Here is a 27,329-nt window from a genome sequence, read left to right as displayed (position 1 = left end):
ATGCCACTACTGTGGCCCATGTTTCGATAGCCCCCAAATGGAAAACGAGCGAGGTCCCAACCAAAGAAGAACGGCCACTTAAGTTGACAGAATATGCGCAGCTTGCAGACTTAACATATAGAATAAGAGAAGAAGAACATACATTTAGAGAAGATTAGAAAAACGTTTATTGACTATATGGGGGGGGGGAAATCATGTACACCTGAAAACGTGGGCAGCATTAAGATAAATTCAACAGCGTAAATAAGTTTTGATGGATGTAATAATGGAATACTGGAATACTGCGGGAGGCAGTGGAAGACAGGAGTGCCTGGCGTGCTCTGGTCCATGGGGTCATGAAGACTAAACGACTAAACAACAACAACAACAATGGAATACTGAATGGTATAGTTTATGTAAAATATGCAGGGATTTGTGATATGAAAAATGAACCATGGAAAGAGAAGAAGTCATTGATATTTTTAAGGTTGTTTAAATGAATATTTTCAATTATGAAACAGAAAATTTAATAAAAATAACACACACACACACACAGTATATATATATATGTGTGTGTGTGTGTGTGTGTGTGTGTGTGTGTGTATGTATGTATGTATGTATGTATAGAAATGGAAGCAATTTTTATGGTCTTGTTAGAGATAATTGGAACTAAAAATGGCCTAGCACCCTCTCCTGGTATGTCCCATGGAGGACCTTACGGTCTTCAAATAAAAACATTTTGGAGGTCCCAGGCCACAGAGAGGTTAGGCTGGCCTCAACCAGAGCCAGGGCTTTTTCGGCCGTGGCCCCGATCTGGTGGAATGCTCTGTCACAAGAGACTAGGACCCTGCGGGACTTGACATCTTTCCGCAGGGCCTGCAAGACGGAGCTGTTCCACCAGGCCCTTGGCTAAGGCACAGTCTGACCCCCTCCTTCGGTAAACCTCACAGAACTCTAGCCCAATGGTTGCCATTAATTTGATTTTGAATTGATTTTAGAATGCATTTCAATTAATTGATTGTGATTTTATGTAAGCTGTGCTATTTTTACTGTTGTTAGCGACTCTGAGCCTGGCTTTGGCTGGGGAGGGCGGGATATAAATAAAATTTTATTATTATTAATTTTACAAAAGGCCTGTTTTAATTTTACAAAACCTCGATGGTTCTCACCTGATGGGGGAAGCTGAGGGTCTCTGAAAGCTTGCTAACTTGGCCAAGGGTGCTGAGGTCTTCATCCAGGCGGGAGATGGCCTTCTGGATGCTCTCGCGATTGGGCGATTGAGAAGCCCCTGGAGTCGGACAGAAATCACACATCACACCACGTTTGTCTCAGGCAAGGAGGCTGGAGATCTAAGCCAGCTGCATTTCTCAGTATCTACGGCTTGTTCTGACATAACACGAAACACCGACTTTATATACAGTGGTGCCCCGCAAGACGAACGCCTCGCAAGACGGAAAACCCGCTAGACGAAAGGGTTTTCCGTTTTGGAGGCGCTTCGCAAAACGAATTCCCCTATGGGGTTGCTTCGCAAGACGAAAAAAATCTTGCATCCCCCCGCGGGTTTTTTTCGCCCTTTTCTTAAGCTGCTAAGCCGCTTATCAGCTGTTCCGCTGATAAGACGCTTAACAGCTGATCGCTGGAAGCTGCTTGACAGCTGTAGCGCTAATCCGCTAAGCTGTCAATGGGTTTGCTTCGCAAGACGAAAAAACCGCTATATGAAGAGCCTCACGGAACGGATTAATTTCGTCTTGCGAGGCACCACTGTAGTACCATTTGGAGTTTTAAAAATGCGGTGTTTAAGAGGCAAGCGGTTAGGCCACCTGAAAGACCAGCGGCGATACTCCTTGCATTTCTGTATTCCTTGCACCAGTTATGCTAGGGATACCCTTCACTTTAAATTGACGAACCCCAATTTAAAGTGGGCATGAGGTGATGGCAAGCAAACTGTGTGTTTCTAAAGGTTGTGGTTGCCGTTCTCGAATGACGATCATGAGCCACACGGCATGGCAACAACTTGATATAGAAGCCACAACTTGTGCAAAACTCTGCTGCGTCCCCCAGTTTTCGAACGTAATCCTTTCCGGAAGACCGTCCGAGTTCCGAGATGTTCGGAAACCGAAAACTCAATACGAAAGCCTCAATACGGAAAACTGCGTACAGTGGTACCTCAGGTTAAGTACTTAATTCGTTCTGGAGGTCCGTACTTAGCCTGAAACTGTTCTTAATCTGAAGCACCACTTTAGCTAATGGGGCCTCCTCCTGCTGCTGCGCCACCGGAGCACGATTTCTGTTCTCATTCTGAAGCAAAGTTCTTAACCTGAAGCACTATTTCTGGGTTAGCGGAGTCTGTAACCTGAAGCATCGGTAACCTGAAGCATATGTAACCAGAGGTACCACTGTATTGAAATGCATGGCATGTCCTACTTCTGAAAAGTGTTCAAAAACCAAAGTATTAACTTCCAGGTTTACGGCATCCAAAAACCGAAACATTTGTCAACAGAGACGTTCGAAAACCGAGGTACCACTGTTCAAAATGTTCCACCAGCTGCCAAAGCCACTGAGCTACATTCAAGGTTTCCTCTTAAGCCTCCCCCCAAAACATATTAATTTTATTTCTGCAGCTTTAAATCCCTGTAGGTTCATACATTTCAATACTGTTTTATTGTCTGCATTGGGTTTTATAGATTCCTGTTTCTGAACAACGCTTGGGTATCCTCTGGACGCAGAGATGTTTATGCATTCTGAAAGGGAACAACACCGACGGCAACAGACCTTTCACAATGTCCAGGTCTTCCAGCGGAAATTTCCAGAGCAATTTGTACTTGCTGGCTGTGTCGATCACACTGGCTGCTGTGTAACTGCAAAGAAAAATCACGTAACACTAAGAACGGGAGCAGTACTGACTGCAACCACTAAGTGGCTTTGTTGGCCTATTTTTGAGGTGAAGACCTTCCATTTAGATCTCAAGTCTTCTTTCTTCCCTTGATCAAGATGCTAAGCCTGTGGGCAGGGCCTAGCCAATTTTCTAACTTCTGCGCAAAACCTAGATTTCTGAGATGCCTCTGATATACCAGTTGTGCATTCTTGGCTGAGATCATAGCTGTCAACCGTCCCTTATTTGGCGGGAAACTCCCTTATCCCAACGCTGTTTCCCGCTGCTGTCCCGGATTGATGATGTCCCTTAAATTTCCCGGGTTTCATGCTCGCCCGGCTCGGGAGGGAAGCAGCGGCTCGGGGTCCTCCGCTGCGCGAGAGAGTGCGTGCATGAGCTGCCGCCTCTCCATCTCTCCCTTTTCCCCCTCAGGGGTGCATCGTGAGGAGACGGGCGGCAGCGGGCGGGCAGGCAGCCCCTCTCTTGTGAGACTTCCGCCGCGCTGCCAGGGGAAGCCGGAGGCGGCTGAGGAGGCGGCCTGAGGGAAGAGGAAGAGGAGGGGACGGGGAGGGACGCAGAAGGGTGGTGCTTCAGCAGCCACCGTGGCGCCGCAACCGCCTCATGCCAGGCTCGTGGGCGAGTCTCTCTTCCTCCCTCCCTCTCTCTCGGGCGGGAAAGGGCCGATGGAACTCCTCGCGCCAGGACGACGGCAGGCCCGATGTGCATAAGCTAAGAAAATCCCTTATTTTGGCTGCTGATCCCTTATTTTCAAGGCTGCTGGTCCCTTATTTTCAAATCTGTAAGTTGACAGCTATGGCTGAGATGGACCCTATTTTTTATTATTTTTATTTTTGCTGCATTTCAGATGTGCGCAATTCTATACTAGGGGTGGGGCCTTTGCCAGCTGTTGAGCTGGATCCTGAAGTTCCCGACGGGGAACTCCGAAGAACAGCCAACCCCTGCTGAAAGCAGGACTCGAACTCAGCACCGACCATGCGACAGAATTCCCAATGGAGAACTCCATGCTAATTTATTAATTTATCCCAGCTGCCGTGGGGCTGCCAGGCACCCCCGGTTATGCCACAGTGGTTACTCATTGGCAGCCACATCTCTGGCTAACCCACCCCTGACATCAGGTGTGGGGCAGGTGGGTGTGGTTTGGCCCGTGCCTTATGGACAGAAATGGTCCCCGTGGGAGCCGAGAAACAGTCTGGCCTCTGATAAGATGCCTGTCCTTTGCAATTACCGTATTTTTCGCTCCATAAGACACACTTTTTTCTACCTAAAAAGTAAGGGGAAATGTCTGTATGTCTTATGGAGCGAATGTGTGATCCCTGGAGCCGAATTGCCCAGGGGCGAAAAGCAGATCATGGTTCAAATCAACCAAATGTACAATTTTATATATGTTAACACTCCTCCATCCACAAGGTTTATTTAACTTTTAACATTTTAATTGCCCCAAATTGTTCAAACCTACCCAAATAATTCCATATCTTCTCAAACCAATCCTCCTCCTCTTTCTCACTGTCCTTAAACCCTTTCATTTTGTGTATCTTCACAATTAGATAGTCTAAAATTATAATATTATTCAGTTCTTTCCTCCATTGGTTCACCCCTAGCTCTTCTGCATTTTTTCCAGTTACTCGCTATAACCTGTTTGCCTGCAGTTACCATCAATTTTACCCATTTACATTCCTATTTTGTTTTTAACTCGGTGCTACTCAGACGAATAAGAACCATTAATTTAGATATTCCCACCTTCCTACCCACAATTCTATTTCTATACCAATCTGTTTCCAAAATTCATTAACTAACGGATAATCCCACCACGTATGACTGTACGTTAAAAGGGGAATGTAAACTCTGCTAAGTAAAGGGATTTGCTAACACAAGTTAGGAAGGATATTGATAAACAATATATCCTCTCCTGCCTCCCTGAACATTTCCACAGACACCCGTGACTCCTCATCAGAAGAAAACTCTTGGCTTTCCTCCGCTCCCGCTTCTGCCTCTAATTCTGGCCGCCTCTCTGCCACAGACTCTCCCCGCTCACTAAGCCCTGTTCCCTCTCCATCTTCCGACGCCTCCTCTTCCTGGTCTTCTCCCTCTGACCCCACTCATCATCGTCCCACCACTAATCCCCGGGCTCTGAGCCTTCTTCCCTTGGGGGTTCCCCAGCTGGTCTACCCCCCCAGTCCATCGCAGACATGTCCCATGAGCCGTCAATCACACGGCAACATCCGGTGGGCTTTGGGGGTCGGTCACTTACAGGCTCATGGAGCTTCGTCGCAAGGACCCGGACTTGCGTTTGAGGGTGGTGCAGACGAGCAGGTCCGTGAAGAGGAAAAGCGAGCGGTCCTTCTTCCCGCCCACGGCCTTCTGCAACGAGACACAGGAGAGGTCAGGCTGGGACAGCTCAGTTGGTCGAGCAAGAGGCTCTTATAATCTCAGGCTCGCGCATTCGAGTCCCACATTGGGCGAAAGAGCCCTGCATTTATTAAGTGGCTTCGGGCCCTCGTTTTTACAGGACTACCTCTCCTGGTATGCCCCACAGAGGACTTTAAGGTCCATGAAAACCATAGTTTAGAGGTCCCAGGCCCAGAGCACACGGAAACACCATTTACCTTCCCGCTGCAGTGGTACCTATTTATCTACTTGCACTGGTGTGCTTTCGAACTGCTACGATGGCAGGAGCTGGGGCAGAGCAACGTCGCGGGGATTTGAACCACCAACCTTCCGATCAGCAAGCCCAACAGGCTCAGTGGTTTCGTCCACAGCGCCACCCGCATCCCTAAATTTCATTGTAAACCGCTTTGAGGAGGGTTTTTTCTTTCTTTTGCAATCAAGGGCGTGTAAACTTTATGAAAATGAAACAAAAAACAGGGTACTGCCTCTCCTTCCCTTATGCTCCCATGTTACTTTCTCCCGTGGCAAAGCCGCCATTTTACTTGCATCGCAGGAAAAGGTGCTCTTTGTGAATATTCCGTATCTGAGCCTTCCCCTTCGGTTTGCTGCTCCTGGATATTCTATGCGATCACAGCAATTGTCGTTTGTGGGAAGGGGGTGACTGGATGTGTTTCGCTTTTGCTCTTGTTTTTATTGTGTATTTCGTGCTTATATCTTGCATTTTTTATGCTGCAAACTGCCCTGAGATCTTTGGCTGAAAAGCAGTATGCTGCTGCTGCTGCTATTATTATTATTATTATTATTATTATTATTATTATTATTATTAAGTTGTGGGTGAACATATCGGACGACACAGCGATTCTTCAAACAGCTCTTGTTTATTCAGAGGCCAGAACAGAACTGAACTGAAGGGTTCAGTCAGTCTGCTTATATAGAGCTCCAGTACCACGTTACTGTAACAACATTCTAAAACTATCCAATCACTGAACGTCACTTTCGATCCTTCATTTGCCTACAAACTATCCAATCACTGAACGTCACTTTTGATCCTTCATTTGCATAACTATCTACAGTATCCCCCTGCTGGCCCAGGGTGAGAACTTCAGTACCTAACAATTATCATTATTATTAGGTCAGCAGGGAGAGAAGTGGCAACAAAACAATGGCCCCTGGCAACTCTTACCAGGAAAGCAGCTGTGTGGTGATGGAGGCAGGGGAGATAAGACATGCCTCCCCCTTCTGCCCCGAACTAACTGTCACCCCCCAAATCCAGCGGGGAGACCCCAACACGGCCTCATTGCACAATATTTAATTTGATTCCCGGCCGTCCGAGAGGCAGCGGCAGTTCGTTACTCGGTTGCATAATAAACCTAACCCCAACCACCGCAGGGAACAGAGAAATAAAACTATGCACACTTTTAATTCCACCCAAAATCTGCGTGGGCCTCGCTAAGGTATGGCGCACTAAAACACCGCAGCTCTCCCCATCGTTTTGGATTTAATTCATCCCTAATTAATAGAGATTTTACTACCCTCTCCCCGAACTGCAGCTTCGCCATATAAAAAGGCAGCTTGGGCCGGCTTGCCGAGGGAACGCAATTCTTCCTTTTTGCATTTTTCTGACTGGATGTGTTCCATACGCAGATAATGGCTGAACAACCCCCTCAAATTTAGTTATAAGGTGTCAGGAGGCTGGGTGAGTCGCGAGGCTGGGGCGGAGGCAGACACGACTGGCTCTTCGCGGCCACGCTGCCATCCGACATGATCTGCAAGGCCTTTTGTGCAGAAGGGGGCCTGTTTATTTGGATTCCCTGCTCCCGGGGTTGACATGGCAACGCAGGGTACCACACGCTCGGCTGGGGGAATTTTGATTGTTATCTCCCCCTCACAGCACTGGGAGCCGGGGGAAATGTTCTGTGGTGTGGGGAGAAAGGAGGGAGGTTGCTTCTGTCTAAAAAGCAAACCCCAAAAGTCTTGGGGAGCCCCAAGGCAGCTAAAATATAGGTACTGCGTTTACAGCCTAAATTCTGCAAAAGCACAAGGATGGGGGGAACAAGCTGGAGACTGAGATACGAGATAAAGAATTCGGTTTCCTGAGAACCTCTGTTTTTATATTTAGATATAGGGATGCAAGTGGCACTGTGGTCTAAACCACAGAGCCTAGGGCTTGCCGATCGGAAGGTTGGCGGTTCGAATCCCCGCAACGGGGTGAGCTCCCGTTGCTTGGTCCCTGCTCCTGCCAACCTAGCAGTTCGAAAGTACGTCAAAGTGCAAGTAGATAAATAGGTACCACTCCAGCGGGAAGGTAAACGGCGTTTCTGTGCGCTGATCTGGTTCACCACAAGCGGCTTAGTCATGCTGACCACATGACCCGGAAGCTGTATGCCGGCTCCCTCGGCCAATAAAGCGAGATGAGTGTGCAACACCAGAGTCATCCGCGACTGGTCAGGGGTACCTTTACCTTTTTATATTTAGATATATCTTATTAAATTTCCAGAAATTTCACATAAGCATTCCAATACATAATAGATTTTTCTTCTGTCTCGTTGACAGAATACTTTGCTGTACCCTATCTTCCCTCTATTATATCATAACATTAATACAATAATCTCTAATTCCTTCTGCTGCTCCTGGTTCAAATCCTAATCACGAATTCATCCTACCCTAGTATTTCTTTAAATAGTTTGAAAAAAGCCTTCCATTCTTCCATAAAGCAATCATCAAGTTCTCTTATTTTAACTGATTCAGCATTTTTGTGCGTAACAGATCCTCACTGCTGTAGTTACATACATGAACAACTTAGCCATCTTTTTGGAACTTCTGTACCTATAATCTCTAGAAGAAAAATTTCAGTTTTTCTTTTTTCCTTTTTTTAAAAGTATAATCTATTTAAACATCTTTTTTATCTCATCATATATCATTTCCCAAAATTCCCTCGCTTTCTTGCAAGTCCACCACATATGAAAGAACCATCTATCAGGGGTGTCTAAACTTTTTTCAAAGAGGGCCAGATTTGATGAAGTGAACATGCGTGAGGGCCGACCAAAGTTATTGAGCTTTTTTTAGGATTTTACCCCAGGAAATAAACTGCCACAGGGGCCAGATTAGCGGGCTCCCAAAATCGACTGTGGGCATGCCTGATCTACATGTTTACACTTCCAACAGTCATTAGGATCGGTTTTTTAAAAAAATATTTTTAAAAATTGCTTTTGGTGAGGGAGTGAGAAAGCTAGGGTTCTGATTCTGCATTGTACCCGGGGCTGTTCAGCTCACAAAGACCGTTTGCGTAGACAAACAAAGCGAGGAAAAATATGCAACATTCATTTAAAAAGCTGACTACGACTTGCAAAATAAGACAGATTACGGAGGGTTCTCTTACCACTTCCACTAACATCTCCTGGCGCAAGAATCTCCTCAGCGGAGCCTGAAGCTGGGGAGACACAAGGAATCGGAGCAATTTAGGGTTGTCGCCAAGGGCCACCAACTTCTCAATCGCGACAGTGTGGTGAAGCAAGATAATAATAATTATTATTTATTATTTATACCCCACCCATCTGGCTGGGTTTCCCCAGCCACTCTGGGCAGCTCCCAAAAGAATACTAAAAACACGATAAAACATCAAACGTTAAAAACTTCCCTAAACAGGACTGCCTTCAGATGTCTTCTAAAAGTCAGATAGTTGTTTATTTCCTTGACATCTGATGGGAGGGCGTTACACAGGGCGGGCGCCACCACCGAGAAGGCCCTCTGCCTGGTTCCTGTAACCTCACTTCTCGGAATGAGGGAACTGCCAGAAGGCCCTCAGAGCTGGACCTCCGTGTCTGGGCTGAACGATGGGGGTGGAGACGCTGAGGCCGTTTAGGGCTTTCAAGGTCAGCACCAACACTTTGAATTGTGCCTGGAAACGTACTGGGAGCCAATGTAAGTCTTTTAAGACTGTGTTATGTCGTCTCGTCGGCCGCTCCCAGTCACCAGTCTAGCTGCCGCATTCTGGATTAGCTGTAGTTTCCAGGTCACCTTCAAAGGTAGCCCCACATAGAGTGCATTGCAGTAGTCCAAGCGGGAGATAACCAGAGCATGCACCACTCTGGTGAGGCAGTCTATGGGCAGAGAACTGTGGGCAACGAACTTTGCAACTGCATACGTGGAATTTTTTTTGGGGGGGGGGTGCAATTGCATTTTGAAGTTTGAGGCTTTTTATAGCTTTTAAAGCCTTTAAAGTAAGGCTGTGATGGCCTGGGATTCGGACTCGGAGGCAGAACCTGAGGAATCCCAGCCTGCACAGGAGTCCCCGCCTCCAGAACCAGCTGAGCTGGGGCTGGGGCTTGAGCCTGAAGGGTCCTCACCTGTGCTGGATCCTCAGGTGCAGGCACCAGGTGAGTCTGCTCTGGCTCCTGAGGTGATGGAGGACCCATTGCCTGCAGGTGCTCCACTCTCAGCCCTGTCAGAGGAAGGTGAGGTTGCCTCTGGGTCCGGTAACCCTCCAGCCTCTCCTGAGTTGCAGAGGCTCAGGGCAGAGAGGTGGAGGGAACTAAGTTCCCGCAGGAGGAGTGCTCGCCTCCAGGCCAGGAGAGGTGAGTCACCTGAGGATCGGGGCCACCCAATGCCTTGGGGCAGATAAAAGCCAGCCAGCCCCAGTCCCAGGTTGTGGGAGCAACATTGTTGGTAGCCTGTTCCTGCCTGAAGCCTGTCCTGCTCTTCTGCCAGAGTTCCTGACCTTGCCAGACTCCGTGCCTTGGACCCAGCATCAGCTTTGACGGACAGCCTCCATACCGCACCCTTGACCTCGGACTGGACCTGGCCATGTGGTTAACCCTCGGGACCAGCGCAAAGGCTTTCTGTTCAGCCTTACAGGCATTCTTAGGCTGGGGTTGTCCAGTGCTTTTCATACAACTGCATTCCCTCCAACACCTCAAATCCCCCAAATGGGGTGTGCATCTTCCTGCCTGCACTCCTTCATGAGTCATGTGATCCATGCATAGCTGTCAACGTTTTCCCCTTTTTTTAAGGGAAATTCCCTTATTCCGAATAGGATTCCTTGCAAGAAACGAGAAAAGTTGACAGCTATGGATCCATGCGAAATCACAGTACCCAAAAGATGCACATTTTTCAGGGACACGCTCGCATGCGTGTTTTGGGGTACCGCACAAAATTGCAGCCCCCTCGGCACCCTTTTTTGGGTAGGGAAAACGCTTTTTCAAGGCAAGATGTTGGCAAGATCACGGAACCCAAAACGGCCTCCCTGTTCTCTCGCGAGTGTCCTCTTTTTCCCAGGACATTTGTGGGGGGCGCAATTAGGATAGGTAAAGAGTGTTGGGAAAGCCTTGCTTACAAACCTCAACAATAAAAAAGGGAGAAAAAATGTGAAATCTGAGTGGAGTTACTAAGAATTAAACACACAGACCTGTTTCCACGTGCCTGTTTGATTTTGTGTAATAAGACTGGCGCGCTACTGGAACCCGACCCCTGACGTCTGGGTGATGTGGTCCTCAGCAGAGAAGCCCCCCTGCCCTATGTGTACATAGACATATCCCTACCCCCTACTCCTCCCCCTAAAAACAGTACACATTCAAGAAAGCATCTTGGCAAATCTTACATCCTCCATTCCTTCTATATGCGACTCAATCTCCTGCACTATCCTGGCGTTCCGTTCCACCTCTTCGGCGCTCCTCATGCCTTTGTTGATCCTCTCAGCCACCTGTTTGATGCTCCTCTGAGCTTCCATCAGGAACGGGTGGTCAGGGTGGGCTTCGGGCGTGTGCTTGAGAAGGTCCTGGTGGGAGAAAGCACAGCGGGAATTATATTATAATAATTTATTATTTATACCCCGCCCATCTGGCTGGGTTTCCCCAGCCACTCTGGGCGGCTTCCAACAAAACACTAAAATACAATAACCTATTAAACATTCAAAGCTTCCCTAAACAGGGCTGCCTTCAGATGTCTTCTAAAAGTCTGGTAGTTGCTTTTCTCTTTGACATCTGGTGGGAGGGCGTTCCACAAGGCGGGCGCCACTACCAAGAAGGCCCTCTGCCTGGTTCCCTGTAACTTGGCTTCTCGCAGCGAGGGAACCGTCAGAAGGCCCTCAGCGCTGGACCTCAGGCTGAATGATGCGGGTGGAGATGCTCCTTCAGGTATACTGGACCGAGGCCGTTTAGGGCTTTAAAGGTCAGCACCAACTCTTTGAATTGTGCTCGGAAACGTGCTGGGAGCCAGTGTAGGTCTTTAGAGCAGGAAATGGAGATATATATATATATTGCAGAACCTCCCTGGGCCAAAATGACAAATTTGCTCCACATTAGCTCATTAGTTTGTGATTCCTTCCCTCCCCCAAGTCCTTACGACCTCCATAGATGGTAATAAATCAATTAAAAGAAATAGGTCCTTATGAACTCATCAGCGTTTTGCCGCCAATTTCTCCAAACTTACATTTTTCTATGCACTTTAGCCTCACCCACGTTTTTGCAGAGCGATTTCCCCAAATGTAATGAATTTGGGCAGGCTAGTTTCACAGATATATATGCATTTAAAAGCTCATTTGACCCTGGACTAAACACCTTTATGCAAATGCTTTTTGGCAGGAGAACCGCACTGCAGAATCTGAAGGAGTGCAACTTGCGAAAGGATCCTGGGTTTTGATTTGCCCATCGGTGCTGGAAAGTGTGACGCAGGTAGATCTGCAAATGCATGTTGTTGTTGTTGTTTAGTTGTGGCCGACTCTTCGTGGCCCCCTGGACCAGAGCACGCCAGGAACTCCTGTCTTCCACTGCCTCCCTCCCTCCATGAATTAGTCTCATCCTTCTTTAAAGCTATCTAAGTTGGTTGGAGCGAGTTTCCCAGTTATCAGTCCTGAACTTCCCCAAATTTCCCAGCTTCCATCGATAAAATAAGGCTGGTTTATCCAGGCTACAGCAAACAGAATATTTGTTGTTGTTTAGTCGTGTCCGACTCTTTGTGACCCCCTGGACCAGAGCACACCAGGCACTCCTGTCTTCCACTGCCTCCCGCAGTTTGGTCAGACTCATGTTCGTAGCTTCGAGAACACTGTCCAACCATCTCGTCCTCTGTCGTCCCCTTCTCCTTGCGCCCTCCATCTTTCCCAACATCAGGGTCTTTTCCAGGGAGTCTTCTCTTCTCATGAGGTGGCCAAAGTCTTGGAGCCTCAGCTTCAGGATCTGTCCTTCCAGTGAGCACTCAGGGCTGATTTCCTTAAGAATGGATTGGTTTGATCTTCTTGCAGTCCATGGGACTCTCAAGAGTCTCCTCCAATACCAGAATTCAAAAGCATCCATTCTTCAGCGATCAGCCTTCTTGATGGTCCAGCTCTCACTTCCATACATCACTACTGGGAAAACCATAGCTTTAACTATTCAGACCTTTGTTGGCAAGGTGATGTCTCTGCTTTTTAAGATGCTGTCTAGCTTTGTCATTGCTTTTCTCCCAAGAAGCAAGCTGTCACCAGTTGCAGTGATCATGGAGCCCAAGAAAGTATATTGAATCCCAAATCCGTTCCTTCATTCTCTGTCACCGAGCCATGCTTAAGGTCTTTAGCATTTCTGTGGGCACATCCATCTCTCTCTGCGGCCTTCCTTCCATCCGATTCCGAAAAACCCGCGCACCGTTCCTGGAGTGCAATGGTGCCGGCCGGGGGAAATGGCGTCCGATCTGCTCCCTGGAAGCAAAGAATGAAGGCAAGGCCAGGAAAAAACGCTGCCTGCCTTTTTCCTCTTGGGCTATCCATCACGGGAAGAGTAAATAAAACTGGCTGGTTAATGGGCTGGAGGTAAGTGCAGAGCAGTGGAGCTCACGAGTAATTGGTGGTTTTTCAGTGCCAACGGAGTAGATGGGGATATAAATCAGGGAGGAACGAAGGCCCATCGGACAGAACTTGGGCAGGCCGAATGTTATTTGTGATGTTGGCAACATGGCCCGACAGGCAGACTTCTGGGGGCACCTTCCTCTCTCGCCCTGAACTCGCCACTGTGATCCACGCGATGGTCACCTCCAGACTGGATTATTGTAACTTGCTCTACGTGGGGCTGCCCTTGAGACTGACCCAGAAACTCTAGCGGGTGCAGAATGCCGCGGCGAGACTCCTTACGGGGTCCTCGCTGCGGGATCACATTCACCCGGTGCTATACCAGCTGCACTGGCTCCCAGCGGAGTACAGGATCAGGTTTAAGGTGCTGGTTTTAACCTTTAAAGCCCTATATGGCCTAGGACCCTCGTACTTACGGGACCGCCTCTCCTGGTATGTCCCACGGAGGAACTTACAGTCTTCAAACAAAAACATTTTGGAGGTCCCAGGCCACAGAGAGGTTAGGCTGGCCTCAACCAGAGCCAGGGCTTTTTCGGCTGTGGCCCCGATCTGGTGGAACGCTCTGTCACAAGAGACCAGGGTCCTGCGGTACTTGACATCTTTCCACAGGGCCTGCAAGACAGAGCTGTTCCACCAGGCCTTTAGCCAAGGCACAGCCAGACCCCCTCCTTTGGCAATCCTCACAGAACTCTAGCCCAATGGTTGCCGTTAATCTGACTGGAATTAATTTTATAATGAAATGATTTTAGAATGTTTTATCATTTTACTGTTGTTAGCCGCTCTGAGCCCGGCTTCGGCTGGGGAGGGTGGGATATAAATAAAATTTATTATTATTATTCCAAGCGTGCCCCAGCCTCTCCAGATATAGCCCCCCCCCCCGTCGGCATTTTAGGAAGTCCCCTGACGTATGGTTCATGAGAACCCGCCAAAAAGATCTCTGCCTTCCCTCAGTTCTCTGATGCAGCCTGACTATACGCCGATCCGTCTCTTGCTAAACAAACATTCCCGGCCGGAAACGTGATTCATCCCATCCTCCTTACCAACTGAACCCCCCCCCCCCAGGAACACGGCTTCCTAGAAACCTGCCTGGGGAATTGGTTTCTCTCGCTGCTTCAGATTCCAGGAATTCCACGGGTTCTGACATTTGCTGGCAGTTTGTAAAATCGGAGGAGGCTCGGAGGGAAATGTCAGGACGTTGTGACATTTGCTGGCAAGTCACGGGTGGGAAACCTGAGGTCCATCTAGTCTGACCCCACGCAAGGCAGGAAGTCTTTGCCCAACGTGGGACTTCGAACCCATGGCCCTGAGATACGAGAGTGTCATGCTCTACCAACAGAGCTATCCCAGCCTTAATATGTATCATAATAACAAACGAAAACAATAGCCCACCCACAGTTTGAAAGGCCATCGACTGCTTACCCAAATCCTAGAATTGTAGAGCTGGGACTCCCAAAGTCATCTAGTCCAAGGAATCTCAGCTAAAGCATCCATGACAGAGGACCATCCAACCTCTGCTTAAAAACCTCCAAGGAAGGAGAATTCACCACCTCCCAAGGGAGACAGTTCCACTGTCGAACAGCTCTGTCAGAAAGTTGTTCCCGATGTTAGAATCTCCTTTTTTGTAGCTTGAAGCCGTGGGTTCGAGTCCTACCTTCCCAAGCAGGAGAAAACAAGCACGCTCCCTCTTCCATGCGACAGCCCTTGAGATATTTGACGACAGCTATCCTATCTCCAGGGACGCGGGTGGCGCTGTGGGTTAAACCACAGAGCCTAGGACTTGCCGATCAGAAGGTCGGCGGTTCGAATCCCCATGATGGGGTGAGCTCCCGTTGCTCGGTCCCTGCTCCTGCCAACCTAGCAGTTCAAAAGCACATCAAAGTGCAAGTAGATAAATAGGAACCGCTCCGGCGGGAAGGTAAATGGCGTTTCCGTGCGCTGCTCTGGTTTGCCAGAAGTGGCTTAGTCCTGCTGGCCACATGACCCGGAAGCTGTCTGTGGACAAACACCAGCTCCCTTGGCCAATAAAGCGAGATGAGCGCCGCAACCCCAGAGTCGGCCACAACTGGACCTAATGGTAAGGGGACCCTTTACCTTTAAGCCAGTGGATACCATCACAACAAACACCACAAGCAAATGGTGCGTTGCATACAGAATTCCCCCCTCTATGTCTCAATTGCAGCTTTTGCCGATAAAAGCGTAGGGGGCAGGTGTCAAAAGGCAAACCGGCCGAGAACTTCAGACATTTCCCACCAAGCCTCTTAAAAACTGCTGGCAAATGTTTCTTAGCTTATCTTTTTATACACAGATATAAATATATAGCATGTACACATATGTTTATAGAGTAGGAATCCGCCTAGTGTCTCCTAAGACCCACATTTCTGGCGGCTCCACTAAAGCCTTGGACAGTGTTATGTCTGGGACGAGCCATATATTTAGGATGAGTATATCCTGCAAAAATGATCTATAACTGAGGGAAGCACTAACCTGGTCCAGATTCAAAACCTGAGACTATCCAGGCCTGGGGGGGGGGGGGTGGAGGGAGGCAGAGGTTGATCAGCCCTCCAAAATCAGAAAGCTGGGTTCAGAAACCCATCAAGCTATCTAATTATCTAATTGATCTTTTATTGTTATTCATGTTTTGGTACTGTGTTTTGTGCTGCTTTTATAATTGAGTATTTTAAAGTGTCTCAAATTTGTTGTTAGCCGCCCTGAGCCTGGCTTTTGAACCGGGAAGGGCGGGGTATAAATAAAAATTTATTATTATTATTTATTATTATCAAGCTGCTCTTTTTCACCGGTCGTGTTCTAACGCCTTTTGCAAGTGAAGCTCCTCCCATCACGTGCCGCCACGCCAGGAAAAAGGAGCAAAAGGGCACTAGCTTCAGTTGCAGCGTGTCAAATTTGGGCCTAAATTGTCCTGGGCTTCAATCTCCAATGGCAGGGGATGAAAATGTCTTTTATTTATTTTATTTATGCCCACCTTTTTCCTCCAAAGGAGCTCAAGGTGGCGTATGTAGCTCTCCCCTCCATCTCATTTAACACCCCCCCTCACAACAACCCTGTGGGCTAAGTTGCGCCAAGAGGGAGAGCTGATGGCAAAAGGCTCCTGGCAAAGGCTGGTTCGCACCTGATGCATTTTTACACTTGTCTAGATGTTGGTTGAAGAATGGATGCTTTTGAATTATGGTGCTGGAGGAGACTCTTGAGAGTCCCATGGACTGCAAGAAGTTCAATCCTATCCATTCTGAAGGAAATCAGCCCTGAGTGCTCACTGGAAGGACAGATCCTGAAGCTGAGGCTCCAAGACTTTGGCCACCTCATGAGAAGAGAAGACTCCCTGGAAAAGACCCTGATGTTGGGAAAGATGGAGTGCACAAGGAGAAGGGGACGGCAGAGGACGAGATGGTTGGACAGTGTTCTCGAAGCTACCAGCATGAGTTTGACCAAACTGCGGGAGGCAGTGGAAGACAGGAGTGCCTGGCGTGCTTTGGTCCAGGGGGTCACAAAGAGTCGGACAAGACTAAACAACAACAACAACAGATGCTGGTTAATGGCATAGGAGCAGAGCCAGAAGGCGGAAAAAAAGCAACCCTAATGGAGACGGTTTCATACACGCCTAAGTTTTTTTTGTGTGTGCGTGGAAGGAATTGGCAGTTTCCTCATTCTCTCCAGATGCAAAGAAGCTTCCTGCTGGCTTAAAGGCTTGGCGTTTTCCGAAAAGACGTCAATCCTACCAAAGCGATCTCCCACACGCTCTCTCCAAATGGCATGGAAGAACGGGTTGCTTTCTTTCAAAACAAAGAAATAAATAAAACCCACTGGAGTCGCATCAAAGGCCCTCATTTGTCTTGGTCTGGCTGTCGTCTTCTTCTTTGGTGATCACTAGTAGCCGAGTAAGATTGTCTTTCCACGAACACGGTCTTAACAGTGAGTCCGTAAGTGTCTGTGGAGGCCAGTTTTTTATTTCTTTGACATCTGGTGGGAGAGCGTTCCACAGGGCGGGTGCCACCACCGAGAAGGCCCTCTGCCTGGTTCCCTATAACCTCATTTCTCGCAGCCCTCGGCGCTGGACCTCAGTGTCTGGGCAGAACGATGGGGATGGAGACGCTCCTTCAGGTCTTCAGGCCATTTAGGGCTTTCAAGGTCAGCACTAACACGTTGAATTGTGCTCAGAAACGTACTGGGAGCCAATGCAGCTCTTCCAGGACCAGTGTTGTATGGTCTCGGCGGCCGAGAGAGTCACTTTGTCATTTTGGTTTTTGTTAAAAATAACCAAGCAAGTTTATAGTCCTTAAGGTTTCAGTTCTAAGCATGCCAAGCTAGGAACAAAAAGTTCCACGGACTTTGCAGGGTGAAGTCTACACTGTAAGCCCTTCAGGATTTCTGCAAGTCTTCCTTGGTCAAGAAAGTTGGCTGAGCAGCAGAATAGCAATATGGGAAGGATAGGAAAGGGGCTGCAGCTCAGTGGTTAGAGCGTCTGCTTTGAACACAGAAGACCCCAGCTTTGATGCCCAATGGTATTGCCACGTAGGGCTGGGAAGAGACTCATGTGCCTCAGATCTCGGAGAGCTGCTGCCAGTCAGTGCAGGAAATACTAGCTGGACCAAGGGTCTGACACAGCGCAAGGCCACTTCCCGTGTTGCTCTTCCTTTCCCACTGGGCTTTGGAAATCTTGCGGCCGGGCTTTAGAAAGCCAGGCTGCTGTGCAGGCATGACTAGAGAGAAACCCAGTGTGGAGTTAGTTGTCCGAGTGTCAGACTAGGCCCCGGGAGACCAGGGTTCGAATCCTGGCTTTGCGCTGCTGGAACGACGTAAGCACAGAGATGGGGAGAAGATGCAGTCCCTGCCGAGGAGGAAGGGCAGGCAAAATTAACGGGCCATGAAGAATTGGCAAAACTTACTGAAAGAATAAGGAAGCAAGAGGAAAGAATTTTTAAAAGAAGAATGGGGAAAATACGGGGAGTATTTGAATTTTATTTTATTTTGGTAAACAATTAACTGCATTAGCAGGACTAATTTAACCCAAGCAATTATGACTATTAAGCTATTGGGAATGTAGAGAAAAATAATTATAAAAAACGACAGGAGAGATTCAGTAGCGAAAGTGATTTCTGAAGAAACCATGAAGGGAAGGGGGATGGAATTCAAACTATGTATGTATTTTGGGTGTTTTTTTATTGTTTGTTGTAAAAGTAAAAATTGAAAATAATATATATATATTTTTAAATCAAATCCTCACTTCCACTTGGGTGACCGTGGACCAATCACAATTTCTCAGCCTAACCTACCTCACAGGATTGTTGTGTAGATAAAATGGGAAGGAAGAGACCTGTGTGTGCCACCTTGACCTCCAAATAGGGTGATAAACATCGCGAGCGAACAAATAAAATGGTTTGCTGCAGTACTTTGGTTGGTGAGGACAGGGACCACAAAGAATCTAATTTCTCTTCTCTCTGGTGGGCTCAGAGCTCCTGAATGAGTAACTGTCTCTTTTCCTGGAATCAGATCCAAGCCTGCGGCTCTGACTCATAGGCATGCGAAGTATTCAAGGAATGCAGCTTGCCGAAAAGCAAGCTGTCATCTCAGCCCACCATCCGGGATCCAGGCAGCAGAACAGCTGGGCTAAATTGGACAACTTCTCAGGGCGAACAGAAGTACGTAACTAGGTGCCAAGTTCCACTGAAATCTGGAGTCCCTGCAAGAACACACCAGCGCTCTTCCATTCATCCCAACTGGGTTTGCCGAAAAGGTCCTTGAGAATTATCCTGTTTTTTAAAATAAAAAAACCCAAAACAAAACTGGAAAGATGCAAGCATCCTATTTTCTCTTTGCAGTAAATATTTGCTGGGCATTCGCTAAAGCAACTCAAGGAGAGTTGAGAAGCAGATTTCTAAAATAACAAGGATGGTGACTCAGTGTAGCTGCAACACAGATTGTTCTGCAAGTCTCTTGACTGGGCGGAAACGTTTTGCACCCTGAGAAGCACAGCTTCCAGCAAGAAAACAAAACAAATGTTAAGTTTTTAGCTTTTCCAGTTGCTAAATATCTATTGCACTGTTCTCTGTTCCTCTATATCAGAACCTGAATACTGCCATCAGTTATTAATAATAATAATAATAATAAGGCAGAGACATCACCTTGCCAACAAAGGTCTGTATAGTTAAAGCTCTGGTTTTCCCAGTAGTGATGTATGGAAGTGAGAGCTGGACCCTAAAGAAGGCTGATCGCCGAAGAATTGATGCCTTTGAATTATGGTGGTGGAGGAGACTCTTGAGAGTTCCATGGATTGCAAAAAGATCAAACCTATCCATTCTGAAGGAAATCAGCCCTGAGTGCTCACTGGAAGGACAGATCGTGAAGCTGAGGCTCCAAGACTTTGGCCACCTCATGAGAAGAGAAGACTCCCTGGAAAAGACCCTGATGTTGGGAAAGATGGAGGGCACAAGGAGAAGGGGACGACAGAGGACAAGATGGTTGCACAGTGTTCTCAAAACTACCAGCATGAGTTTAACCAAACTGCGGGAGGCAGTGGAAGACAGGAGTGCCTGGCGTGCTCTGGTCCAGGGGGCTCACGAGGAGTCGGATACGACTAAACAACAAACAAACAAACAAACAAACAAACAAAAACAACAACAATGATTTGAATTTCTTCTTTCTTCTTTGGCAATCACTCGTAGCTGAGTAAGATGAACATGAACACCGTCTTAACAGTGAGTCCGTAAGTGACTGTGGAGGCCAATTCTGGATCCACACGTCCTTCCACAGTGGGGACATTGGTTTCCTGGTGTGAGTTGATCACGGTGTGGATTTGCCAAGCGTGCCTTCCTCTTAGCACATTTCTCCCTTTTGTCCTGAGTTCGAGTGTCTTCAAAGCCCATGACACCTTTGGTAAAGACTGTTCTCCAACTGGAGCACTCGCAGGCCAGTGTTTCCCAGTTGTCGGTGTTTATACTACATTTTTTAAGATTTGCCTTGAAAGAGTCTTTAAACCTATTTGGTTGACCACCAGCATTACGCTTTCCATGTTTAAGTTCAGAATAGATTAGTTGCATCTGAACAACATGACCAGTCCAACAAAGTTGATGTTGAAGAATCATCGCTTCAGCACTGGTGATCTTTGCTTCTTCCAGTACACTGGCATTAGTTCACCTGTCTTCCCAAGTGATGTGTAAAATTTTCGGAGACACCATTGATGGAATCTTTTGAGGAGTTGGAAATGGCATTTATTTGAATTTATACGCGACCCTATGCCCTCAGGTCTCGGAGCAGTTCAACAATTAGTAACAACAATTTATGAACAGCAATTAATAACCAGGCCTCTTGGACTCACCTTGACCAGAAGCTCATAGCGTGGAATCCGCTGAACCGGCTTAATCATGAGGTCTGAAAGGGCCTGCTTTTCTTTGTTTTCCCTCATGCTTTGCTGAAAGAACATGAAGATCAGGTTTTGCTTTAAAAAAATACTTTTCAGGTTTATACATTTCAATAATTTTACAATCATTTTAACATTTCAAAACCTGACTTCCTTCCCCCCCTCTCTTTCTGCGGTTCCTTGAATTTATTTTTAAATATTTTCTGCATAGCCAAATTAAATTAATTTGCTCATTTATTCATCAACTTTAGGGCAACTGTTTAAGGCATATTTTTGAAAGCTTTGTGTATAGATTTTTATATTAGCATAACTTTTAAATGTCACTTGTAATAGGATAAAGAAGGTTTTAAAATTGGATTAAGCATACAGTGGTACCTCTGGTTGCGAACAGGATCCGTTCCGGAGTCCCATTCGCAACATGAGCAGAATGCGTGGGTCACGATTCGCAGCATCTGCGCATGCGCGTGACGTCATTTTGCGTGTCTGCGCATGCGCGAGCGGCGAAACCCGGAAGTAATCCTTTCCATTACTTCCGGGTCGCCGCGGGACGCAACCTGAAAAAACGTATCATGAAGCAAACGCAACACGAGATATGTGTTAGGATATTTCCGTTCCACCTTAAAAGGGAGCAGGCTTGTGAGTCACAGAGTCTGCATATTTCCTGTTCACAGGATGTTTATGTTTGCTATTGCTTTCGTTTTCTCTCTCGGTGCCTGAACACGCTAGCAGGCGGTCATGTTTGTTCTTTGTTCTGACCAACGCTGAATAAACATTCTAAATGATACCCTCCTGAGTGCAACTTTTGCTGTGTGTGAATTATGCTGACAGAGTGTGCATCAGCCCAGGAATGTGGCAATCTATTTCTGGAGCTCGTGTCGCTCGCTACTTGCTGATACTGTATCTACGGGAGGTCGATGGACTTCCGGAGTCGGCGTGGAGGCAGTGATGGCCTTTGTCACCCTGGCAGTATCCCAACAGTATGACAGTATAAGATTTTATGGACGTGCATGAACAAGTATATTATAATGGAACCAAGAGGGGGAGTGGAGGGAAGTTGACAAAAATTTTTGGTTTAATTTGGCTGTGGACCCCCCCCCTCCGTTTTTTTCCATTTTCTTATTTTTTGGAAACCCAATAAAATGTTATATATATATAAAAGATTTCTGTCCTACCTCCAGGAACTTCATAAACGCTGGCCTGGCCTCCTTGGCGATCCTCACAGCATCTTTGGCGTTGAGGAAATTATCAATGTACGCAGAATAAATGTTCACCAGGATGTCTTTGGAAAACTGGGGGGGAGGAGCGAGACAAAGGCTTCATGAGACAAGTAGACATTTCCCTCTGAAGTCGTAGAAAGTGGGGAGGTGGGAAAACACGGAAGTGGAGAATTTCAGCCCCTGGGGATTATCACTTTTCAAACAAGCAAACATTGCTGATTGGCCAAGATGTATAAGAATAGTTCAGAGGTCAGCTGGAGGTGTAAAAATGGGGTAGGTACTTTTATGCACATGTGGTGAGATTGTAAGATAATAAGAGAACTTTGGGACACCATATACAATGAACTTAAAAATATATTCAAACTCTCATTCACAAAAAAAAACTGCCGAGGCCTTCCTATTAGGAATTACGTCCATGGAAATGAAGAAAAATCTTAGACCACTTTTTATGTACGCGACCACAGCGGCTAGGATTTTGATAGCAAAGAACTGGAAAAGTGACAACATCCCCGCAGAAACTGACTGGCAAGCAAAAACCATAGAATATTTACAAGGATGACAGGGAGATTTAAGAGGAAATTCAGTACAGAAAGTTAATGAAAGACTGGATAATGTTTAAAGATTATCTTTAAAACTATTGTGATAACGGTAAACTCCTGGCAGACTTAGAATGAATCTTGAAAGACAGAGACAGTATATGAAAGAATATTCTGGATAAGAAACGGGAAAGTTAAAAAATAATAATGAACTGTGGACAGATGAACAAAATGTAAAATAGTACAATGAGAGGAACCGGAAGTTGGAATGTAAAAAAGTGAAAAGCTTCTGGGAAATGATATATAATGAGATTTTAAAAATGTTGAAATATACATTCATAAAGAAACCAGAAGCATTTTTACTGGGCATGGTAGGAAGTGATATAAATAGAAAAGAATGTAAGCTGTTTTTATATGCAGTGACGGCAGCAAGAATATTATTGGCACAAAAATGGAAGCAAGAAGAATTACCGATGAAAGAAGAATGGAGAATGAAATTAATGGACTATTCAGAATTAGACAAACTAACAGGAAGGATTCGAAATCAGCGGGACCAGAAATTCACAGAAGACTGGTGTAAATTTACAGTTTATTTGAAAAGTAATAGTGATGTTCAAACTACGTTTGTAGGTTTGCAAGACGTTTTGTGAGGTGAATTACTGGAACTATTGCAAAAATGGATAAAGGGGAGGGTGATTAGTTGAGATAATTAAAGGCAATATGAATTTAAGAAATGCATAAGAAGTGGTTAAAACGGGGGATCATCAGAGGTGATGGGAGTAAAAAAAAAAGATTGTATAAGTGGTTCGTGGTATGTATTATAATTCATATGTTAAAATTAATAAAAATTATTATATAAAAAAGAGAAGAACCGGAAGTTAAAATAAAAAAATAAAATTATTATTAATTAATAAAATAAAATATGGCAGAAAACCCTGCATCCTTTGGGCTAAGTAACCCAGGAAAGTCACACTTCCATCTCGAATACCAGCTCCTTGATCAGAGGTTGTGTGTGCCAGAGGTTGTGTGTGTGTGTGTGTTGTCGGAAAAGCTGAACTCACAGACTTCACGAGGATGTCCCCCACTTTCTGCTTCTCGCTCCAGCTCTGCACGCATTCGCTGATCTGCTCCAGGAACTCCTCGTGGTGATCCAGCAGCTCGGGGATCTGATCAAAGATCTCGTCTACCAGGGCGGGATCGCAGAGGATGGCGTTTTCCGGCAGCTTCAAGGGCTTCATGTAACCCTGGAAAGGGAAAGAGAGACGGAAGAGCAGACATTTAGGAGACAGGAAGATGCCAATACCAAGACTCATCCAATTCAATACCAACTGACTGACTGACTGATTGATTGATTGTATTTTTACGCTGCTTTTCATTCAAATGAATCTCAAAGCGGCTTACAACGGATAAACAACCATTAACGTAATAAAACATAATAGCACATCGCGAATACAGCATGCGTCGTATGAAAAAATTAACAGATTTTCAATGAAACAGCTGCAATCTATAAAAGAAAACTTAACGAAACAGCAACGAAAAAATAAGCTAAACCTCACAATTATTGGCAAGTCGTGCGATTAACAAATCAACGCAACGTTTAGAATCTATAAAACAATATTAAAAACATTATCAAAACTGCAGCTAAAAATATAAGCTGAGCGCTGAGTTCATTCACACAATCTGTGCACCCCTCATGACTCATAACCTTTCGCTCTGTTCAGTTCATTAAAATATACATAAATGCACATATGTAATGCAGCTCAGCCAGATGCTGATTTGTGACGTAGAATATGCTGGTATATACGCGCGCACAACACACACACACACCTTCTTCAAGTGGGTGACATCCAGATTTTTTCGACTACAACACCCATCTGCCCCAGCCTAGTGTGGCTGGTGGGAGCTGCTCCCCAAAATGTATGGAGGGCACCAGGTTGGGGAACCAGTTCTCCGGAGTCCAAGGCAGAAAAGGCTCCTTCCCATCACCTCCTACTTTTCCCTAGAGATGCTCTATTTTCCCTGGGACCTCTTGCAAGCAAAAGAGATTCTCTGCCATTGAGTTGGTGTCAGCACTGAAGAGGCGAGCAGTCGAGTTAACTTTTTACTCCAAAATACAGGCTACAAGCAGAGAGTCCTCAGGACAAGACCAGCCCCTATAACACAGTTGCCAGGACTGACAGTCCTATTCTCTCTCAGCCAGAAGTTGCCCAAGCAGGAATTTGCACTCTTTGTTCTGCCAGATGCAAAGCTTTCTGAGTCTTTCGCTACGAGAGTGGAGGGGAGCCTAATACAGATTGAGGTTGAATCCTGACAAGACAGAAGTAGTGTTTTTCGGGGACAGGGGGTGGGCAGGTGTGGAGGATTCCCTGGTCCTGAATGGGGTAACTGTGCCCCTGAAGGACCAGGTGCCCAGCCTGGGAGTCATTTTGGACTCACAGCTGTCCATGGAGGCGCAGGTCAAATCTGTGTCCAGGGCAGCTGTTTATCAGTTCCATCTGGTACGCAGGATGAGACCCTACCTGCCCACAGACTGCCTCGCCAGAGTGGTGCATGCAATCTCTCGCTTGGACTACTGCAATGCGCTCTACGTGGGGCTACATTTGAAGGTGACCCGGAAGCTACAACTAATCCAGAATGCAAACAAAAAATTCCTTCCAGTAGCACCTTAGAGACCAACTAAGTTTGTTATTGGTATGAGCTTTCGTGTGCATGCACACTTCTTCAGATACTTCTTCGTGCATGCACATGAAAGTTTGGACTACGGCAGACCAACATGGCTACCTACCTGTAACTAGAACAAGTAAGCAAGTAAGACAATTATGGTTAAAGCCCAAATCTTTGAATTATAGACCATCAAAGCACAGAGCAAGCTAAAAGCTGAAGTTACAACCTACAACTAAAGTTAGGCCAGCTTCAAACCATGGTTTATGTTACAGCGGTACCTCAGGTTAAGTACTTAATTCGTCCCGGAGGTCCGTTCTTAACCTGAAACTGTTCTTAACCTGAAGCACCACTTTAGCTAATGGGGCCTCCTGCTGCTGCCGTGCCGCCAGAGCCCGATTTCTGTTCTTATCCTGAAGCAAAGTTCTTAACCTGAAGCACTATTTCTGGGTTAGCGGAGTCTGTTACCTGAAGTTTATGTAACCTGAAGCGTATGTAACCCGAGGTACCACTGTATTGGCTGGTTTCCCTAAACCGTAGTTAAGCCTAAACCACATTTTAAGGTTAGCACGTAATGACACACTGATGAACCACGGTATAGACAATTAACAAATCATAATAATAAGTGATCAAAAACAGAAATGAAAGAGGCGAGGGACACTGGGTGCACGTTAAGCTAACCCACAGTTTAGTGTCACGTTCGAAAGAGACCAAAATCTGGGCTGCTTCCACTGCAGCTATATAACTTTCCAAAGGCGGAGGAAACGTTCCGCATCTCGTCAGTATTTAAAAAGCTAATCAAAACTGGATTGCTCCTTTTGCTGCCCTTGTCTCCCCTCTTCAAAGATGTCATCTCTGAATGAGTCAGGAGCATTTCCAGGAATTTCGCTGTGCCGTATTAAAGGCTCCTGAGCTGTAATTATCTTCCCCTGTCCTTCAAGCACACAAAGCAGCTGCTCTCTCTAGCTCTCCTCTTCGGCGAGTCGATGGGTTTGCCTTTGTGCCATCCGATTAAAGCACCCTTGTCCCCTGCTTAAATAAAAGCCTGGCACCAAAAAGGTTGGCACACCCTGTGCTGAGGCTTTCCAATGACGACAACGCAGAATTCTGCATAAGCGCAACTTTCAGCAAATTCCGCCATTCCAGGCTATAGACAGTGGTATTCAGACTTCCAAAGAGTAAAAACCAGGACCTCATTCCCTGTCCCTGCTAGGCCTTGGCCAGATATATCTATATATCCTCGGGTTACAGACACCTCATGTTGCATTTTTGGGGGTTAAAGGTAAAGGTAAAGGGACCCCTGAACATTAGCTCCAGTTGTGACCGACTCTGGAGTTGCAGCGCTCATCTCGCTTTACTGGCTGAGGGAACCGGCGTACAGCTTCCGGGTCATGTGGCCAGCATGACTAAGCCACTTCTGACGAACCAGAGCAGTGCACGGAAACGCCGTTTACCTTCCCGCCGCAGTGGTACCTATTTATCTACTTGCACTTTGACGTGCTTTTGAACTGCTAGGTTGGCAGGAGCAGGGACCGGGCAACGGGAGCTCACCCCATCACGGGGATTTGAACCGCCGACCTTCTGATCGGCAAGCCCTAGGCTCTGTGGTTTAACCCACAGCGCCAACACCAAAACCCGGAAGTACCAGAATGGGTTACTTCCGGGTTTCAGCGGTCGCACATGCACATAAGCGCTAAATTGCGCTTTGTGCATGCGCAGAAGAGCCGAATCATGAGCTGCGTGTGCGCAGACGCGCCGCTGCAGGTTGTGGACGCTGCGGGTTATGAACGTGCATCCCACACGGTTCACGTTTGCAACCCGAGCATCTATTTTACTGTCCAGGACCGGTGCAAGGGGCAGACCGCCATGATGGCTTCGCTCAGCGGTATATCGCTGGCGAGACTGCCATTTCCTGAGCCCCTCTGCTCCCAGCGGCCAGCATGGTGAGGGGGGAAAAAGCTGGAGACAGAGGGACTCCAGAGCAGTGGTGGTTTCGCCGGTGATATACCACTGAGTGGAACCGCCATTGCGGTCTGCCCTCATACTGCTGCAGAAGGAGAAAGAAGCTGTGTTGCCGAGGTGCTGATACAACTTGTTCTGCAAGAAGTGAAGTTACAGGGAACCAGGCAGAGGGTCTTCTCGGTGGTGGCGCCCGCCCTGTGGAACACCCTCCCTTCAGATATCAAGGAAATAAGCAACTATCTGACTTTTAGAAGACGTCTGAAGGCAGTCCTGTTTAGGGAAGCTTTTAATGTTTGATGTTTTGTCTTTTTTTAATATTCTGTTGGAAGCTGCCCAGAGTGGCTGGGGAAACCCAGCCAGATGGGCGGGGTATAAATAATAAATTATTATATTATTATTATGGTTTACAGATGAAAAGGACTCGGAGCATTAAATAAAAAGTCCTATTGCACAAAGGAGGTCGAGAGAGCCTGGCATTCGGAAATGGCGAAGAGCTGTGGCTGACAAG

The 27,329-nt window shown here is 46.8% G+C and overlaps 1 protein-coding gene across 1 annotated transcript in view; it reads right to left on the bottom strand.

Annotated features, from left to right (window-relative positions):
- ARHGEF17 (Rho guanine nucleotide exchange factor 17) overlaps positions 1 to 27,329 on the bottom strand; it is a 174,287-nt gene that overhangs the window by 25,361 nt on the left and 121,597 nt on the right. The window contains exons 3-10 of the mRNA XM_081909509.1: positions 23,260 to 23,442; positions 21,618 to 21,734; positions 20,404 to 20,496; positions 10,854 to 11,030; positions 8,637 to 8,687; positions 5,121 to 5,230; positions 2,752 to 2,837; positions 1,149 to 1,267 (exon numbers count right to left, since the gene is read on the bottom strand). Of these exons, the coding sequence (XP_081765635.1) occupies positions 1,149 to 1,267; positions 2,752 to 2,837; positions 5,121 to 5,230; positions 8,637 to 8,687; positions 10,854 to 11,030; positions 20,404 to 20,496; positions 21,618 to 21,734; positions 23,260 to 23,442 (936 nt within the window). The remainder of the gene's footprint in view (positions 1 to 1,148; positions 1,268 to 2,751; positions 2,838 to 5,120; positions 5,231 to 8,636; positions 8,688 to 10,853; positions 11,031 to 20,403; positions 20,497 to 21,617; positions 21,735 to 23,259; positions 23,443 to 27,329) is intronic.

This window comes from Podarcis melisellensis (assembly GCF_964234715.1).
Source record: "Podarcis melisellensis genome assembly, chromosome: 4".
NCBI classification, from domain to species: Eukaryota; Metazoa; Chordata; class Lepidosauria; order Squamata; family Lacertidae; genus Podarcis; species Podarcis melisellensis.
This window is presented reverse-complemented; position numbering and strand designations above follow the sequence as displayed.